The sequence below is a fragment of the Somniosus microcephalus genome, chromosome 20 (genome assembly GCF_052327205.1).
Source record: "Somniosus microcephalus isolate GS21.2 chromosome 20, FLI_Smic_1.0, whole genome shotgun sequence".
NCBI lineage: Eukaryota > Metazoa > Chordata > Chondrichthyes > Squaliformes > Somniosidae > Somniosus > Somniosus microcephalus.
In genome coordinates this window covers 3318196-3338790 of record NC_141006.1, presented here as the reverse complement: position 1 = coordinate 3338790, position 20595 = coordinate 3318196, and the positions used below count along the sequence as shown (strand labels likewise).

General features: G+C 46.2%; 1 protein-coding gene across 1 annotated transcript in view; it reads left to right on the top strand.

Annotated features, from left to right (window-relative positions):
• trit1 (tRNA isopentenyltransferase 1) overlaps positions 1 to 20264 on the top strand; it is a 753539-nt gene extending 733275 nt beyond the window's left edge. The window contains exon 8 of the mRNA XM_085962298.1: positions 20080 to 20264. Coding sequence (XP_085818424.1) covers positions 20080 to 20249 — 170 coding nt within the window. The 3' untranslated portion in view covers positions 20250 to 20264. The remainder of the gene's footprint in view (positions 1 to 20079) is intronic.
• Positions 20265 to 20595: the final 331 nt, after the last annotated feature.

Here is a 20595-nt window from a genome sequence, read left to right as displayed (position 1 = left end):
GTCTGGAACTCACTGCCTGAAAGGGTTGTGGAGGCAGAAACCCTCACAACATTTAAGAAGCATTTGGATGAGCATTTGAAATGCCATAGCATACAAGGCTACGGGCCAAATGCTGGAATATGGGATTAGATTAGACAGGGCTTGATGGCCGGCATGGACACGATGGGCCGAAGGGCCTCTATCCGTGCTGTATTACTCTATGACTCTATGACTCTATGACTCAACACACAGTGTGTTTGAAACAAAACTGATTTATTTGCCATTTACCCAGAATATTAATCTCCAGCCCAGTTATAGAGGTTGTTAACATCAGCAGAAACAAATCCCAACTGCCAGCGTGAACATGGTTCAGTCCTGGATGTGATTAACAGCAGCAATAACAGTAGAATCCAACCCCTGCAGTCACTTGTGAACTCACTGGTGTCTCAGCAGGGTGGATAAATGAATGAATCCCTTCTCACACTCGGAGCAGGTGAATGGACTCTCTCCAGTGTGAACTCGCTGGTGAATCAGCAGGCTGGAGTGCTGAGTGAATCCTTTCCCACACATGGGGCAGGTGAACTGCTTCTCTCCAGTGTGAACTCGCTGGTGTATCAGCAGCCTGGATGAATTAGTGAATCCCTTCCCACACATGGGACAGGTGAACGGCCTCTCCCCAGTGTGAACTTGCTGATGTATCAGTAGATTGGATGAATTAGTGAATCCCTTCCCACACACGGAGCAAGTGAATGGCCTCTCCCCGGTGTGAACACGTTGGAGCGTCAGAAGGTTGGATGAAGCAGTGAATCCCTTTCCACACATGGAACAGGTGAACAGCCTCTCCCCGGTGTGAACACATTGGTACGTCAGAAGGTTGGATGAAGCAGTGAATCCTTTCCCACACACGGAGCAGGTGAACAGCCTCTCCCCAGTGTGAACCCGCTGATGTTTCAGAAGGTTGGATGAAGTAGTGAATCCATTCCCACACACGGAGCAGGTGAACGACCTCTCCCCAGTGTGAACTTGCTGGTGTATCAGCAGGCTGGATCTCAGAGTGAATCCTTTCCCACACACGGAGCAGGTGAACGTCCTCTCTCCGGTGTGACTGTGTTGATGAGTTTCCAGCTTCAATGGGGAACTGAATCCCTTCCCACAGTCTCCACATTTCCATGGTTTCTCATGTCTCTCCAGGTTGGACGATCAGTTCAAGCCTAATCCACGCAGAACAGTGAACGGTTTCCCCACGGTGTGAATGGTGCGATTTTTTTTCAGGCTGTGTAACTGGTTAAAACATTTCTCCTTCCACATTTAAAGGCCGATGATATTCGGGTCCCAATCAATCGAGTGACTCTGTCAGATCTTGACAACATGTTTGGTTTGAGTTTCCCATCAATAAATCCTCCCCTTCCAATACCTTTAAAAGGAGTTTACAAAAGTCATCACTGTAAGTACAGGATAGAAATTCAGAACAGACAGTAATAGTTGCTGTAAAACATTCTTTCCTCTCTTGTTCCCCAAAGCTGTAAATCCCTGTTCCACACACTCTCCCTCCTCCCTGTGCTGAAATCCAAACCCATTGCACCATCTCCAACATTTTTCATTTTAGTCATCGTTTCTCCCTCCCCTGAAGGTGCTGACTCTGGCTGGGATCAGTTGTACAATCACTGATTCTCCGCTCTCTCCTCCCCTGAAGGTGCTGACTCTGGCTGGGTTCAGTTCTACACTCACTGGTTCCCCTCTCTCTGCTCCCCTGAAGGTGCTGACTCTGGCTGGGTTTAGTTCTACACTCTCTGGTTCCCCACTCTCTCCTCCCCTGAAGGTGCTGACTCTGGCTGGGTTCAGTCCTACACTCACTGGTTCCCCTCCCTCTCCTCCCCTGAAGGTGCTGACTCTGGCTGGGTTCAGTTCTACACTCACTGGTTCCCCTCCCTCTCCTCCCCTGAAGGTGCTGACTCTGGCTGGGTTCAGTTCTGCACTCACTGGTTCCCCTCGCTCTCCTCCCCTGAAGGTGCTGACTCTGGCTGGGTTCAGTTTTACACTCACTGGTTCCCCTCCCTCTCCTCCCCTGAAGGTGCTGACTCTGTCTGGGTTCAGTTCTACACTCACTGGTTCCCCTCCCTCTCCTCCCCTGAAGGTACTGACTCTGGCTATGTTGAGTTCTACACTCACTCGTTCCCCTCCCTCTCCTCCCCTGAAGGTTTTGACTCTGGCTGGGTTCAGTTCTACACTCACTGGTTCCCCTCCCTCTCCTCCCCTGAAGGTGCTGACTCTGGCTGGGTTCAGTTCTACACTCACTGGTTCCCCTCCCTCTCCTCCCCTGAAGGTATTGACTCTGGCAATGTGAGTTCTACATTCACTGGTTCCCCTCCCTCCCCTCCCCTGAAGGTGCTGACTCTGGCTGGGTTCAGTTCTACACTCACTGGTTCCACTCTCTCTCCTCCCCTGAAGGTGCTGACTCTGGATGGGTTCAGTTCTACACTTGTACAAAAGTAAAATACTGTGGCTGCTGGAAATCTGAAGTAAAAGCAGAAACTGCTGTAAATACTCGGGCACCAGCTGTAAAGAGAGAAACAGAGTTAACGTTTCAGGTCGGTCGTCTTTTTATCAGAACTCTCTCTACACTCCACATTGGTTGGTCTCAGGGATCAGTTCTGAGAACAAGGGGACCAAAATCTGGGGCCCTTCTGTTACAATTCTGTAGGATGTAAACTGCAACACCGCACTTCCCAGCACCTTCAGGAGAGATGGTGAGAAACTCCCTGTGTGCAGAGTGACAATAAAATCAATGAGTGAATGATTGTCTCTCCTGGTCACTGGGACCCTGAAGCCCCGCTCACTCACTGTTCCTGTACTAAGATGGCCATGCATGACAGCACAGCAACCCCTCCCACATTCCTTTACAAAGATGGCATCTGTTAACCTGGAGCTGTCATTCGGAAAAACCCCGTAGCTGCAAACGCTGAATCTGTAGGTTCTTATTCGGGTTTACTGCCTACATTAGGCGCTTATGAAAGCTCCCCGCCCAGCCGCCGGGTCCATTACTCCTCTCGCCCCGCTGCCTCTCACCCCACCGCCTTATTCCTGCTGAAAAACTGTCTCCAGCCTGAGCCCTTCTCCAGCACTCGCGCCGCTCTGATCAAAGTCACACTGCGAATGCTTCAGCTCCAGGCCCGCACTGCGCCTGCGCAATGAGCACTTGCGCTGAATAGGGCACATTCTGTACAATAGCAAAATACTGCGGCTGCTGGAAATCTGAAATAAGAACAGAAAATGCTGGAAATACTCAGCAGGCCAGGCAGCATCTGTAGAGAGAGAAACAGTGTTAACGTTTCAGGTCTGGGACCCTTCATCAGAACTGGAAAAAGCTGGAGATGTAACAGATATTAAGCAGGTGCAGAGACGGGGGGGGGGGCGGGGTTTAGGAGAGGAGGAAGGAATTGAAAGAACATGCTGTGAAAATGCTGCAAATGGGAATGGCAAAATCATACTGCATGAAAAATGGGGGCAGCGATTATTATCTGAAATTGTTGAAGTCTATGTTGAGTCCGGCAGGCTGTAAAGTGCCTAATCGAAAGATGAGGTGCTGTTCCTCGAGCTTACGTTGAGCTTCATTCAAACACATTCTGTATCGCGGGGCATGTTGGGTAACTTCGCCATTGAAAGGCCCAATTACAATCTTAGACTCATAGAATGGTTACAGCACAGAAGGAGCCCATTCAGCCCATCGAGCCCATGCCGGCTCTTAACAAGAGCACTTCAGTAAGTCCCACTCCCCCGCCCTTTTCCCATAGCCTTGCAATTCTTTTTCCTTCAGATACTTATCCAATTCCCTTTTGAAAGCCACGATTGAATCTGCCTCCACCACCCTTTCAGGCAGTGCATTCCAGATCCTAACCACTCGCTGCGTAAAAAAGTTTTTCCTCACGTCGTCTTTGGTTCTTCTGCCAATCACCTAAATCTGTTTCCTCTGGTTCTCCACCCTTCCGCCAATGGGAACAGCTTCTCTCTATCTATTTTGTCTAGACCCCTCATCATTTTGAACACCTAGAGTCATAGAGTCATAACGGCACAGAAGGAGGCCATTCGGCCCATCGAGTCCGTGCCGGCTCTCTGTAGAGCAATCCAGTCAGTCCCTTTCCCCCACTCTATCTCCGTAGCCCTGCTAGTTTATTTCCCTCAAGTGCCTATCCAGTCTCCCCTTGAAAACATTGAGTGTCTCCGTTTCCACCACTTCCATCGGCAGCGAATTCCAGGTCATTGCCACTCGCTCCGTAAAAAAGTTTTTCCTCACATCTCTTGCCCAAAACCCTAAATCTGTGTCCCCTCGTCCTTGTACCATCAACTAGTGGGAACAGCCTTTCCCCGTCTAGCCTATCCAAACCCGTCATAATCTTGTACACCTCTATCAAATCACCCCTCAACCTCCTTTGCTCTAATGAAAACAAATCCAGCTTCTCCAACCTGTCCTTGTAGCAAAGATCCTCCAACCCCGGAACCATTCTGGTAAATCTCGTCTGCACTCTCTCAAGGGCCTTCACATCCTTCATAAAGTGTGGTGACCAGAACTGGACACAATACTCCAGTTGTGGCCTAACCAGCGCTTTATAAAGGTTCAGCATAATTCTCTACTTTTGTACTCAATACCTCTAATTATGAAGCTGAAGATCCCATATGCTTTGTTAACCACTCTCTTGATATGTCCTGCCACCTTCAGGGACCTATGCCCATTAACTCCCAGGCCCCTCTGTCCCTGCACACTCTTTACAACTGTGCCATTAAGTGTATATTGCCTCTCCCTGTTCCTTCTGCCAAAATGCATCACCTCACACTTCTCTGTATTAAATTGCATCTGCCACTTGTCTGCCCATTCTGCTAGCCTTTCTATGTCCTGTTGCAGTTGATTGGTATCACCACTGTTTGCCACACCCCCAAGTTTGGTGTCATCGGCAAATTTAGAAATTCTACTCTGTTTTCCAATATCCAGGTGATTGCTTTGGAGAGGGTGCAGAGGAGATTCACCAGGATGTTACCTGGGCTGGAGTGCTTCAGCTATGAAGAAAGACTGGACAGGCTGGGGTTGTTTTCCTTGGAGCAGAGAAGGCTGAGGGGGGACCTGATTGAGGTATACAAAATTATATGGGGCATAGATAGGGTCGATAGAAAGGAACTTTTCCCCTTAGTAGAGGGGTCAATAACAAGGGGGCATAGATTCAAGGTAAGGGGGTGGTTGGAATCTGGAACTCACTGCCTGAAAGGGTGGTAGAGACAGGAACCCTCACAACATTCAAGAAGCACTTGGATGAGCACTTGAAATGCCATAGCATGCAAGGCTATGGACCAAACGCTGGAAAATGGGATTCGATTAGACAGGGCTTGATGGCCGGCGCGGACGCGATGGGCCGAAGGGCCTCTTTCAGTGCTGTATAACTCTATGACTCTATATATATCAAAAAAGCAGTGGTCCCAGCACTGACCCTTGGGGAACACCACTGTCTACCATCCTCCAGTCTGAAAAGCAGCCATTTACCACAACTCGCTGTTTTCTGTCCTTAAGCCAATTCATTATCCAAGCTGCCACTAACCCACCTATTCCATGAGCCTCAATTTTGTTAACCAGCCTTCTATGTGGTACTTTGTCAAACGCCTTCCAAAAATCCATGTAGACAACATCCATTGCATTCTCTTCATCATTCCTCTCTGTTACTTCATCGAAAAATTCAATTAGATTAGTCAAACACGATCTGCCTTTTACAAATCCGTGTTGGCTCTCCTTAATTAACTTAAACCTCTCCAAGTGCCCGTTAATTTTTTCCTTGATTAAATTAAATACATTTCTAACAAATCTCCTTGCAATTATCTCTGCTCTAAGGAAAACAACCCCAGCATCTCCAGTCTATCCACGTAACTGAAGTCCCTTATCCTTGGAACCATTCTTGTAAATCTTTTCTGCACTCTCTCTCAAGCCTTCACATCGTTCCTAAAGTGCGGGGCCCAGAATTGGACACAATACCCCAGTTGAGGCTGAACCAGTGTTTTATGAAGGTTCATCATAACTTCCTTGCTTTTGTAAATTATACCTCTATTTATGAAGCCCAGGATGCTTTTGTAACCTGTCCTACCACCTTTAATGATTTGTGCACATACACTTCCAGGTCTCTCTGTTCATTCACCCCCTTTAGAATTGTATCCTTTAGTTTATATTGCCACTCCTCGTTCTTCCTACCAAAATGTATCACTTCGCACTTTTCTGTGTTAACCTTCATCTGCCACGTGTCAGCCCATTTCACCAGCCTGCCTATGTCTTCTTGAAGTCTATCACTATCCTCCTCACTGTTCACTATTCTTCCAAGTTTTGTGTCATTTGCAAATTTTGAAATAGTGCCCTGTGCACCTAAATCCAAATCATTAATATATACCAAGAAAAGCAGTGGTCCTAGTAACGACCCCTGGGGAACACCACTGTATACCTTCCTACAGTCCAAAAAGCAACCGTTCACCACTACTTTCTGTTTCCTGTCACTTACCCAATTTCGTATCCATGCTGCCACTGTCCCTTTTATTCCATGGGCTTCAATTTTTGCTGGCAATCCTATTATGTGGCACTTTATCAAATGCTTTTTTGGAAATCCACGTACACCCCATCAACTGCGTTGCCCTCATTAACCTTCTCTGTTACCTCATTTAAAATTCAATCAATTAGTCAAACACGATTTGCCTTTAACAAAACCATGCTGGCTTCGCTTAATTAATCCACACTTGTCCAAGTGACTGTTAATTTTGTCCCGGATTATCGTTTCTGAAAGCTTCTCCACCACCAAGGTTAAGATGACTACCGTGTAGTTGCTGGGTTTATCCTTACACCCTTTTTTGAACAAGGGTGTAACATTGCAATTCTCCAGTTCTCTGGCACCACCCCCGTATCCATGGAGGATTGGAATATTATGGTCAGCACCTCTGCAATTTCCACCTTTACATCCCTCAGCGTCAATGGATGCATTCTATCCGGTCCTGATGACTTATCTGCTTTAAGTACATCCAGCCTTTCTAGTACCTCCTCTTTATCAATTTTTATCCCATCGAATATCTCAATGACCTCCTCCTTCACTATGACTTATAGAGTCATAGATAGAGTCATAGAGTTATACAGCACAGAAAGAGGCCCTTCAGCCCATCGTGTCCACACCGGCCATCAACCCTGTCTATTCTAATCCCATTTTCCAGAACTTGGTCCGTAGCCTTGTATGCTATGACGTTTCAAGTGCTCATCTAAATGAAAGTTGTGAGGGTTCCTGCCACTACCACCCTTTCAGGCAGTGAATTCCAGATTCCAACCACCCTCTGGGTAAAACAGTTTTTCCTCAAATTCCCTCTAAACCTCCTGCCTCTTACCTTGAAACTATGCCCTCTGGTTATTGACCCCTCTACTAATGGAGAAAGTTCCTTTCTATCTACCCTGTCTATGCCCCACATAATTTTGTACACCTCAATCAGGTCCCCCCTCAGCCTTCTCTGCTCTAAGGAAAACAACCCCAGCCTGCCCAGTCTCTCTTCATAGCTGAAGCGCTCCAGCCCAGGTAACATCCTGGTGAATCTCCTCTCCACCCTCTCCAATGCAATCACATCCTTCCTCTAGTGTGGCGACCAGAACTGCGCACAGTATTCTAGCTGTGGCCTAACTAACGTTTTGTACAGCTACATCATAACCTCCCTGCACTTATATTCTATGCCTTGGCTAATGAAGGCAAGTATCCCATAAGCCTTTTTAACCACCTTATCTACCTGTCCTGCTGCCTTCAGGGATCTATGTACATGCACACCAAGGTCCCTCTGATCCTCTGCCCTTCCTAGGGTCCTACCATTCATTGTGTATTCCCTTGCCTTGTTTGTCCTCCCAAAATGCTTCACCTCACACTTTTCAGGGTTAAATTCCATTTGCCACTGTTCTGCCCATCTGACCAACTCGTCTATATCATCCTGTAGCCTGAGGCTTCCCTCCTCGCTATTTACCACTCCACCAATTTTCGTGTCATCTGCGAACTTACTGATCATACCTCCTACATTCATATCTAAATCATTAATGTACACTACAAACAGCAAGGGACCCAGCACCGATCCCTACAGTACACCACTGGACACAGACTTCCAGTCACAAAAACAACTTTCGACCATCACCCTCTGCCTCCCGCCACTAAGCCAATTTTGGATCCAATGTGCCAAATTGCCCTGGATCCCATGGGCTCTTACCTTCTTGACCAGTCTCCCATGCGGGACTTTGTCAAAAGCCTTACTGAAGCCCATGTAGACTACATCAACTGCACTACCCTCATCCACACACTTAGTCACCCCCTCGAAAAATTCAATCAAACTGGTCAGACATGATCTCCCCCTGACAAAGCCATGCTGACTATCCTTGATTAATCCTTGCCTCTCCAAGTGGAGACTAATTCTGTCCCTCAGAATTTTTTCCAATAATTTCCCTACCACTGATGTTAGGCTCACTGGCCTGTAATTCCCTGGTTTATCCCTACTACCCTTCTTGAATAATGGTACTACGTTAGCTGTTCTCCAGTCCTCCGGCACCTCCCCTGTGGCCAGAGAGGTTCTGAAAATTTCTGTCAGAGCCCCTGCAATCTCCTCCCTTGCCTCATACAGCAGCCTGGGATACATCTCGTCTGGGCTTGGGGATTTATCCACTTTTAAGCCCGCTAAAACCGTTAGTACCTCCTCCCTCTCGAAACGAATTTGTTCAAGTATATCACAATCCCCCTGCCTGATTTCTATGCCTACATCGTCCTTCTCCATAGTGAACACAGATGCAAAATATTCATTTAAAACCTCACCTACATCTTCTGGCTCTACACGCAGATTGCCACTTTGGTCCCTAATGGACCCTACTCTTTCCCTGGTTATCCTCTTGCCCTTAATATACTTATAACACACTTTGGGATTTTCTTTTATTTTGCTCGCCAGTGTTATTTCATGCCCCCTCTTTGCTCTCCTAATTTCTTTTTTACGTACCCCCTTGTACTTTCTATACTCCTTTAGGGCTTCCACTGTTTTTAGTCCTTTGTATCTGCCAAAAGTCTCCCTTTTTTTCCTAATCATAACCCATTCTCGTATATCCCTTGACATCCAGGGTTCCCTGGGCTTGTTGGTCCCACCCTTGATCTTTACGGGAACATGTTGCCATTGTACTCTCTCTATTTCCTTTCTGAAAGACTCCCACTGCTTTGATGTAGATTTTCCTACTTTGGCCAGATCCTGCCTTATCATATTAAAATCGGCTTTCCCCCAATTTAGAACCTTTATTTCTGGTCCATCTTTGTCCTTTTCCATGACTACCTTAAACCTCACCGAATTATGGTCACTGTCACCAAAATGTTCTCCTACTAACACTTCTACCACTTGCCCGGTTACATTCCCTAGAATTAGGTCCAGTACCGCCCCTCTCTTGTAGGACTTTCTACATGCTGGCTCAACAAGCTCTCCTGGATGCACTTTAAGAATTCCGCACCCTCTAAGCCTTTCACACGCTGACTATCCCAGTTAATGTTGGGGAAGTTGAAATCCCCTACTATTATTACCCTATTATTTCTACTCTTCTCTGAGATTTGCCTACATATCTGTTCCTCTATCTCCCCCTGACTGTTGGGGGCCTATAGTATACTCCCAGCAAAGTGCTTGCCCCCTTTTTGTTTTTAAGTTCTACCCATATGGCCTCATTAGAGGAACCTGCTAAGATATCATCCCTCCTTGATTAATATTGTGACACCCCCTCCTCTTTTACACCCCGCTCTGTCTCGCCTGAAGATTCTATACCCCGGAATATTGAGCTGCCAGTCCGGCCCCTTCCTCAACCATGTCTCTGTGATAACAATATCATACTCCCATGTGTCCATCAACACCTTCAATTCATCTGCCTTACTCGCAAGACTTCTTGCATTAAAATAAATGCCATCCAGCCTTGCCATACTCCCTTGTGCCATTACATATTTGCTCTGACTTCCAGGCTGGCTTGTTTTTTCCTCTATATTTGGCTGTGCATCACCCCCTACTATAGCTCCACTCTGTATCCCCCTGCCAAGTTAGTTTAAACCCCCCCAACAGTACTAGCAAACTTTCCCGCAAGGATGTTGGTCCTGTTCCAGTTCAGGTGCAACCCGTCTGACTTGTACAGGTCCCACCTTCCCCAAAAGCAGACCCAGTGATCCAGGAAACTAAAGCCCTCCCTCCTGCACCAGCTCTTTAGCCACGCATTCATCTGCTCTATCCTCCTATTCCTATAGTCACTAGCACGTGGCACCGGGAGTAATCCAGAGATTACAACCTTTGAGGTCCTGCTTTTTAATCTGCTACCTCGCTCCCTAAATTCTTGTTGCAGGACCTCATCCCTCTTTCTACCCATGTCACTGGTACCAATATGAACCACGACCTCTGACTGTTCATCCTCCTCCTTCAGAATGCCCTGCAGTCGTTCAGTGACATCTTTGACCTTAGCACCAGGGAGGCAACATACCATCCTGGAGTCACATCTGCGGCCACAGAAATGTCGATCTGTTCCCCTTACGATACAATCCCCTATCACTATTGTTCTCCCTCTCTTTTTCCTCCCCTCCTGTGCAGCTGAGCCACTTGAAGTGCCACGGACTTCCCTCCTGCACAAATTATTTAGCCACGCATTCATCTGCTCTATCCTCCTGTTCCTATACTCACTAGCAGCATCTTCTGCCTTGGTAAAGACAGATGCAAAGTATTCATTTAGAACCTCAGCTATGCCCTCTGTCTCCATGCATTTAGTCAAATTATTGGTTTCGAATCGGCCCCACCCTTACTACCCATTTACTATTTATATGCCTATTGAAGACTTTTCGATTCCTTTTTATGTTAGCTGCCAGTCTATTCTCATTCTCCCTCTTTTCCCCTCTTATTTCCTTTTTCACTTCCCCTCTGAACTTCCTGCATTCAGCCTGGTTCTCACTTGTATTCTCAACCTGACTTCTGTCATATGTCAACAGAAAATGCTGGGAAATCTCAGCAGGCCAGGCAACATCCGTGGAGAGAAATTAGAGTCAACATTTTGGGTCAAAACCCTTTGTCAAGACTAAAGAGGCACAGGGAATGAAATAGATTAAGAGGCCAGGCTGGGAGAGATAAAAGAGAAGAGATATTAAGAGGTATTCAAAATGAGACGAGATGGTGATAGGACTAGTGGAGACAAAAGACAGCTCTAGATTAGGTGTGAAATGCGCTGGCAGAATGGGAGACAGCTGCCATGTGGGAGAGAGAAAAAAAAAGAAGGTTGGGGGGGGGGAAAGGCCAAAACAAAGGTGTGGATAAAAAATATAAGTAAAAATGTAATAGGGGCCGAGTTTATGATCTGAAATTGTTGAACTCGATATTGAGTCCGGAAGGCTGTAAAGTGGCTAATCCTGTCCCTTAAGTTTGCTATCGTTCTGTCATTCATTCTGGCAAACATTCAAAGACCGAATGGATGAGCTACAGAATTTGTTCATCCCAGTTTGGCATAAAAATAAAACAAAAAAGGTGACTCAACCGTGGCTAACAAGGGAAATTAGGGATAGCATAAGATCCAAGGAGACGACATATAAATTGGCCAGAAAAAGCAATAATCCTGAGGATTGGGAGCAGTTTAGGATTCAACAAAGGAGGACAAAGGGATTAATTAAGAAAGGGAAAATAGAATATGAGAGTAAGCTATCAGGGAACATAAAAACTGACTGTAAAAGCTTTTATAGATATGTGAAGAGAAAAAGATTGGTGAAGTCAAGCGTAGGTCCCTTACAGTCAGAATCAGGGGAATTTATAATGGGAAACAAAGAAATGGCAGACCAACTAATTTCATACTTTGGTTCTGTATTCACAAAGGAGGACACAAATAACCTCCCAGAGATGCCGGGGAACATAGGGCCTGATGAAAGGGTGGAACTGAAAGAAATCAGTATTTGTAGGGAAATGGTGTTAGGAAAATTGATGGGACTAAAGGCCGATAAATCCCCAGGACCTGATAATCTACATCCCAGGGTACTTAAGGAAGTGGCCCTGGAAATAGTAGATGCATTACTTGTCATCTTCCAGAACTCGATAGACTCTGGAACAGTACCCATGGATTGGAGGGTAGCTAATGTTACCCCACTATTCAAAAAAGGTGGTCGAGAAAAAGCGGGGAATTATAGACCAGTAAGCCTGACATCGGTAGTGGAGAAAATGCTAGAATCTATTATAAAAGATGTAATAGCAGAGCACTTGGTAAGCAGTGACAGGATCGGACAAAGTCAACATGGATTTACAAAAGGTAAATCATGCTTGACTAATCTACTGGAATTTTTTGAGGATGTAACTGGTAAAATAGATAAGGGAGAACCAGTGGATGTGGTGTATTTGGACTTTCAGAAGGCTTTCGATAAGGTCCCACATAAGAGATTAGCATGCAAAATTAAGGCACATGGGATTGGGGGCAAGGTATTGACTTGGATAGAGAACTGGTTGGCGGACAGAAAGCAAAGAGTTGGAATAAACGGGTCATTTTCCGAGTGGCAGGCAGTGACTAGTGGGGTACTGCAAGGATCGGTCCTAGGACCCCAGCTGTTCACAATATATATTAATGATCTGGACGAGGGAATTGGATGTAATATCTCCAAATTTGCAGACAACACAAAGCTGGGTGGGAGGGTAAGCTGTGAGGAGGATATCGTGAAACTCCAGTACGATCTGGACAGATTGGGTGATTGGGCAGAAACATGGCAAATGCACTATAATGTGGATAAATGTGAGGTTATCCACTTTGGTGGCAAAAACAGGAAGGCAGATTATTATTTGAATGGCAATAGATTGGGAGAAGGGGAAGTGCAAAGAGACCTGGGTGTTCTTGTGCACCAGTCGCTGAAGGTAAGCATGCAGGTGCAGCAGGCGGTTAAGAAGGCAAATGGTATGTTGGCCTTCGTAGCAAGAGGGTTCGAGTAAACATAGAGATAGGAACAGGAGTAGGCCATTCGGCCCTTCGAGCCTGCTCCGCCATTCAATGAGATCATGGCTGATCTTCGTCTGAGATCATAGCTGATCTTACCAGTTCAGTACCCGGTCCCCGCCTTTTCTCCGTAACCCTTAATCCCCTTAGCCTTCAGAAATATATCCAATTCTCTCTTGAAAATATTTATTGAATTAGCCTTCACAGCCCTCTGTGGCAGGGAATTCCACAGGCTCACCACTCTTTGAGTGAAGAAATTCTTCCTCATCTCTGTTTTAAATGATTTGCCCGCTATTTTTAGACTGTGGCCCCTGGTTCTGTGCTCCCCGGCCATTGGAAACATTCTCTCTGAATTCAGCCTGTCCAGGCCTGCCATAATTTTATATGTTTCGATGAGATCCCCTCTCAATCTTCTAAACTCCAGTGAGTACAAGCCCAAACTATTTAATCTCTCTTCGTAGGTCATTCCCGCCATTCCAGGTATCAGCCTGGTGAATCGCCGTTGCACTCTTTCCATGGCAAGAACATCCTTCCGCAGATGGGGCGACCAAAACTGTACACAATACTCCAGATGCGGTCTCACCAGCACCTTGTACAGCTGTAGTAAGGTATCCCTATTCCTATACTCGAACCCCCTTGATATGAAGGCCAACATACCATTTGCCTTCTTAATCGCCTGTTGCACCTGCATGCTCTCCTTCAGTGACTGGTGCACAAGAACACCCAGGTCCCTCTGCACTTCCCCATCTCCCAATCTATTGCCATTTATATAATAATCTACCCTCCTGTTTTTACCCCCAAAGTGGATAACCTCGCATTTATCCACATTATAGTGCATCTGCCACGTATCCGCCCATTCCCCCAACCTGTCCAAATCGCACTGTAGCCTCCTGACATCCTCATCAGAGCCCACCCCTCCTCCTAGTTTAGTGTCGTCAGCGAATTTGGAAATATTGCATACAATTCCCTGATCCAGATCATTTATATATATTGTGAACAGCTGGGGTCCCAGGACAGATCCTTGCGGCACCCCGCTGGTCACTGCCTGCCACTCCGAAAACGAGCCGTTTATTCCAACTCTCTGTTTTCTATCCGCCAGCCAGTTCTCTATCCACGTTAATACTTTGCCCCCAATTCCATGAGCCTTAATTTTGCATGATAATCTTTTGTGTGGAACCTTATCGAAGGCTTTCTGGAAGTCAAGGTACACCACATCCACTGGCTCTCCCCCATCTATTTTAGCAGTTACTTCCTCAAAAAATTCCAGCAGATTAGTCAAACACGATTTACCCTTTGTAAATCCATGTTGACTCTGTCCGATCCTTTCCCCATTTGTCAAGTGCTCCGCTATTTTATCCTTAATAATGGACTCTAGCATTTTGCCCACAACCGATGTAAGGCTTACTGGTCTATAATTCCCTGCTTTCTCTCTACCCCCCTTTTTAAATATTGGGGTAACATTAGCTACCCTCCAATCCACGGGTACTGTTCCCGAGTCAATGGAGTTCCGGAAGATGATCCTTAGAGCATCTGCTATCTCCAGGGCCACCTCCTTAAGTACCCTAGGATGTAGTTTATCAGGCCCCGGGGATTTGTCGGCCTTCAGTCCCCTCAACTTACCCAACACCATATCCCTAGAGATACTAATTTCTATCAGCTCCTCCCTCTCATTAGTCCCTATGTTTGCCGATATTCCTGGGAGGTTATTTGTGTCCTCCTTTGTGAATACAGAACTAAAGTATGAGTTTAATTGGTCTGCCATTTCCTTATTCTCCATTATATATTCTCCCGAATCGGACTGCAAGGGACCGACTTGGGATTTTACCAGTCTTTTCCTCCTGATATACCGATAAAAGCTTTTGCAGTCTGTCTTTATGTTTGCTGCAAGTTTACTTTCGTATTCTATTTTCCCCTTCCTGATTAATCCCTTTGTCCTCTTTTGCTGTATCCTGTACTGCCCCCAATCTTCCGGTCTGGTGCTTTTTTTTGCCAGTTGATATGCCCTTTTTTTTGATTTTATGCTGTCCCTAATTTCCCTCGTTATCCACGGTTGAGTCACCTTTTTAGGTTTATTTTTATGCCAAACCGGTATAAACATGTTCTGGAATTCTTCCATTCTATCTTTGAATGCTTGCCATTGTCTCTCCACTGTCAATCCCCCCAGAAACACCACCCAATCAATCTTACCCAATTCCCGTCTCATACCCTCGTAATTCCCTTTATTTAAGTTCTGGACCTTAGTCTCTGATTCAATTTCCTCACTCTCCATCTCGACTGAGAGCTCGATCATATTATGATCGCTCTGACCCAAGGGGCCTCGTACAAGAAGATTGCTGATAAGTCCCTTCTCATTGCACAATACCCAGTCTAAAATGGCCTGATCTCGAGTCGGCTCCTCGACATATTGGTCCAGATAACCGTCCCGAAAACATTCCAGGAATTCCTCCTCCTCAGAATTTTTACTAATTTGGGTAGTCCAATCAATATGTAAATTAAAGTCACCCATGATGACAGCTGTGCTCTTATCGCACGCTTCTCTAATTTCCCTTTTTATGCCTTCCCTCACCTCCATATTACTATTTGGAGGCCTATATATCACACCCACTAACGTTTTCCTCCCCTTGCTATTTCTCATTTCTACCCATACAGATTCCGTTTCATCCGAGTTAATATCCTTCCTTTCCATTGCATTAATCCCCTCCTTTACCAGCAATGCTACCCCACCTCCCCTACCTTTTTGCCGATCCTTCCTAAATATTGTATATCCCTGGATGTTAAGTTCCCAGCCTTGCCCACCCTGCAGCCACGTTTCTGTAATCCCAATCAAATCATACTTGTTTACCTCTATTTCCACAACTAATTCATCCACCTTGTTCCTAATGCTTCTAGCATTAAGATACAAAGCCTTCAGGCTTGCTTTTTTCACACTCTCATTATGAATTAGTTTGGCCCTTTGTGTTTCTCTCCTTTGCTTATTGCTTCTCACCTTTCTACCATCTATTTCTGACTTCATATGACTTCCCTCTTTTCCACTACCTAGGTTCCCATCCCCCTGCCAAATTAGTTTAAATCCTCCCGAACCGCCCTAGAAAATATTACCCCGAGTACAGGAACAAGGATGTCTTGCTACAGTTGTACAGGGCCTTGGTGAGACCGCACCTTGAGTACTGTGTGCAGTTTTGGTCGCCTTACCTGAGGAAGGACGCTCTTGCCATGGAAGGAGTGCAGCGAAGATTCACCAGGCTGATACCTGGGATGGCAGGAATGACGTATGAGGAAAGATTGTGTCGATTGGGCTTATACTCACTGGAGTTTAGAAGATTGAGAGGGGATCTCATCGAAACCTATAAAATTCTGTCAGGCCTGGACAGACTAGATGCAGGAAGGATGTTTATGATGGCCGGGGAGTCCAGAACCAGGGGTCATAGTCTAAGGATAAGGGGTAAGCCATTTAGGACTGAAATAAGGAGGAATTTCTTCACCCAGAGAGTGGTGAACCTGTGGAATTCTCTGCCACAGAGGGCGGTGGAGGCCAGTTCATTAAATATATTCAAAAAAGAGTTGGATATATTTCTTAAGGCTAAAGGGATCAAGGGATATGGGGAGAAGGCAGGGACAGGGTACTGAATTTGGATGATCAGCCATGATCTCATTGAATGGCAGAGCAGGCTCGAAGGGCCGAATGGCCTACTCCTGCTCCTATCTTCTATGTTTCTATGTTTCTATGTCATATGCCCCTTTTTCTGCTTTATCTTAATCTCTATCTGTTTCGTCATCCAGGGAGCTCTGGCTTTGGTTGCCCTACCTTTCCCGCTTGTGCGATTGTACCCCTACTGTACTCAAACCATCTCCTCTTTAAAGGCAGCCCATTGTTCGATGACAGTTTTGCCTGCCAATCTTTGATTCCAATTTACCCAGGCCGGGTCCATTCTTTACCCATTGAAATTGGCCCTCCTTTTTTTTATTCGTTTATGGGATGTGGGCATCACTGGCAAGGCCAGCATTTATTGCAAATCCCTAATTGCCCCTTGCGAAGGTGGTGGTGAGCCGCCTTCTTGAACGGCTGCAGTCCATGTGGTGAAGGTAGTCCCACAGTGTTGTTAGGCAGGGAGTTCCAGGGTTTTGACCCAGTGACGATGAAGGAATGGCGATATACTTTTAAGTCAGGATGGTGTGTGATTTGGAGGGGAACTTGGAGGTGGTGGTGTTCCCATGTGCCTGCTGCCCTTGTCCTTCTAGATGGAAAAGGTCGCGCATTTGAGAGGTGCTGCCGAAGAAGCCTTGGTGAGTTACTGCAGTGCATCTTGTAGGGAACGGTAGTGTAGTGGTAATGTCACTGGGCTAGTAATTCAAAGGTGTGGACTAATAATCCAGAGTATATGAATTCAAGCCCTGTTGTATCCGTGTGTTAATGAAGACATGGAATGCAGGAGTTGGGTTAACAGGTGTTTACTGAACAAAGTCTGGAGGTGAACTAAAAGATACAAGACGCTATACAGGCTTATATACCTGAGTGGTCACTACCGGTATTACAGTACACAGGGGCTCTTAAAGGTACATACACTACAATTCCTCCCCTTTTAGATAATTAGTACATAACATTTTAAGTAATCATTAATTAACATGTTTACAAGAACGATAATCTACACATTTGCTGCAGTTAATCAATTATAAGTCAGTCTCTCTGGAGGCTTCCTGACTCAGTCCAGATAACGCCTCGGTGGTGCAGTAGTTTTCGGTGGTGTAGTAGGTTCTTTTGGCAAGGTCGATTCGGCTTGAATGCCAGTGTCGGGTTCATCTGGTCATCAGTGTCACCGGATCGGAGGTAGATACTATGAGTATCTCTGCTTCATCATTAGGCGTATAGAGTTGTGGTGTAGGTTGTCCCTTTTCGGATGACTCTATGATCTGGTCAGCATGGCGCCTTATTATGCTTTCTCCAATGTCCACGGTATATATCAGCGGTCCTAGTCATGTGCAAATAGTTCCAGGCTGCCATTTCTCGGTACGGTAGTCCCAGGCCAAAACTTGTTGACCTATCTGGAAGGTTCTAGTTGGCCTTTCATTCATGCCTTGAAATTGTCGGTTCTCTACGTCCCTTCTGATGTTTGGCTTGATCAAATCCAGCCGGCACCTTAGTCTTCTATTGAAAAACATCATGGCGGGAGTTTGGTTTGTAACCACATGTGTTGCATTCCTGTACGCAAACAAGAAGTTATCTACCTTATGTTGTAGATTTATGTCTTCATTACCCATGGCCTTTATGGCCTTCTTGAAGGTCTGGACAAACCTTTCAGCCAATCCATTGGTGGCGGGATGGTATGGGGCGGACGTGTAGTGCTTAACCCCATTGTTTTTTTAAGAACTTCCTGAATTCTTCGGACACAAATTGCGGTCCATTATCAGAACAGATCTGTTCAGGCAGCCCATTCCTGGCAAATATGGTCCTTAATACTGTGATGGTTTTTTCCGTGGTGGTGGAGGACATCTTTATTACCTCCGGCCACTTGGAGTGTGCATCAACCGTGATTAAGAACATTGAGTCCATAAATGGACCAGCAAAGTCGATATGTACCCTTTGCCATGGAGATGAGGGCCACTCCCATGGATGTAGAGGGGCTTGTGGTGGGGCGTTTTGGACCTTCTGGCATCCTAGACAGCTCTTGGTCATTTCTTCGATGTCTCTATCGATACCTGGCCACCACACAAACGCTCTGGCTAGGTTCTTCATTTTCACTCCACCCAGATGCCCCTCATGAAGCTCCTTTAGCACTTTATCCTGGAGTTTGGGTGGAATCACCACTCTGGATCCACACATCAAGGTTCCTCGGCACACTGACAGCTGTTCTCTTCTTTGCAAGAATGCTGGCAACAGTGGTTCGCCATGTGCTGGCCATCCCTTCACCATTAAATCGTAGACTCGTGAGAGAGTCGGGTCATTTCTCGTTTCCTTTTCAATGGTAGAATTTGTTACTGGTAGACATTCCACTATGGTTGAGTGGAACATCTCCACTGGGTCCACTGTAGGTGTCTCTTCTACCGTTGGCAACGGTAGGCGCGATAAACCGTCAGCATTCCCATGCTGTTTTGATCCTTTGTATTCTATGTCATATTGGTGTGCCCCTAGGAAAAGGGACCACCTCTGTAGCCTTTGCGCTGTCATAATGGGAACGTCCTTTTTAGGGTTGAATATGGAGACGAGGGGTTGATGGTCAGTCAACAAGGTAAATTTTTGTCCGTGTAGGTAATGGTTGAATTTCTTCACTCCCCACACCAGGCTGAGTGCTTCCCTGTCGATCTGGGCATAGTTACGCTCAGCTGAGTTCAATGAGCATGATGCAAAAACTATCGGCCGCTCCGAGCCATCAGGGAATCTATGCGATAATACCGCTCCTACGCCATAAGTGGATGCATCGCACGCCAGTCTGATTAGCAGTGATGGGTTGTAATGAGCCAACACTTCCTTGGACGTGATCAAGCCTTTGCATTTATGGAAGGCAAGTTTACAGTCTTCGCTCCATTTCCAAATTACTCCCGTTTGTAGCAGTGCGTTAAGAGGGTGCAGAACAGTTGGCAAGTTCGGTAAAAATTCATGATAGTAATTTATCAATCCCAGGAATGACCATAATTGTGAGACATTTTCAAGTGCTGGGGCTTTCATAGATACATAGATACATAGAAGATAGGAGCAGGAGTAGGCCATTCGGCCCTTCGTGCCTGCTCCGCCATTTAATGAGATCATGGCTGATCCTTTAATTCAGTATCCCGTCCCCGCCTTCTCTCCGTAACCCTTAACCCCTTTTGCCCGTAGAAATATATCTAATTCCCTCTTAAATATATTTAATGAGCTGGCGTACACTGCCCTCTGTGGCAATGAGTTCCACAGGTTCACCACTCTCTGAGTGAAGAAATTCCCCCTCATCTCTGTCCTAAATGGTTTAGCCCTTATCCTTAAATTATGTCCTCTAGTTCTGTTTTCACCCGCCAAGGGAAACATTCCTTCTGCATCCAGTCTGTCTAGACCTGTCAGAATTTTATACACTTCTATGAGGTCCCCTCTCAATCTTCTAAACTCCAGTGTGTACATCCCTAAACTACATAGTCTCTCCTCATAGGTCATTCCCGCCATTCCTGGTATCAGCCTGGTGAATCGCCGCTGCACCCCCTCCATGGCAAGAACATCCTTCCTCAGATGAGGCGACCAAAACTGTACACAGTACTCGAGGTGTGGTCTCACCAGTGCCCTGTACAGCTGCAGCAAGGTATCCCTGTTCCTGTATTCTAACCCTTTTGCTATGAAGGCCAGCATACCGTTTGCCTTCTTGACCGCCTGTTGCACCTGCATGCTCGCCTTCAGTGACTGGTGTACAAGAACACCCAGGTCTCTCTGTACTTCCCCCTCTCCCAATCTATTGCCATTTAAATAATAATTTGCCCTCCCGTTCCTGCACCCAAGGTGGATAACTTCGCACTTGTCCACATTATAGTGCATCTGCCATTTATCCGCCCAATCGCCCAGTCTGTCCAAATCGCTCTGGAGCTTCCTGGTCTCTTCCTCTGAGCCCACCCCACCTCCTAGTTTAGTGTCGTCTGCAAATTTGGAAATGCTGCATCCGACTCCCTGATCCAGG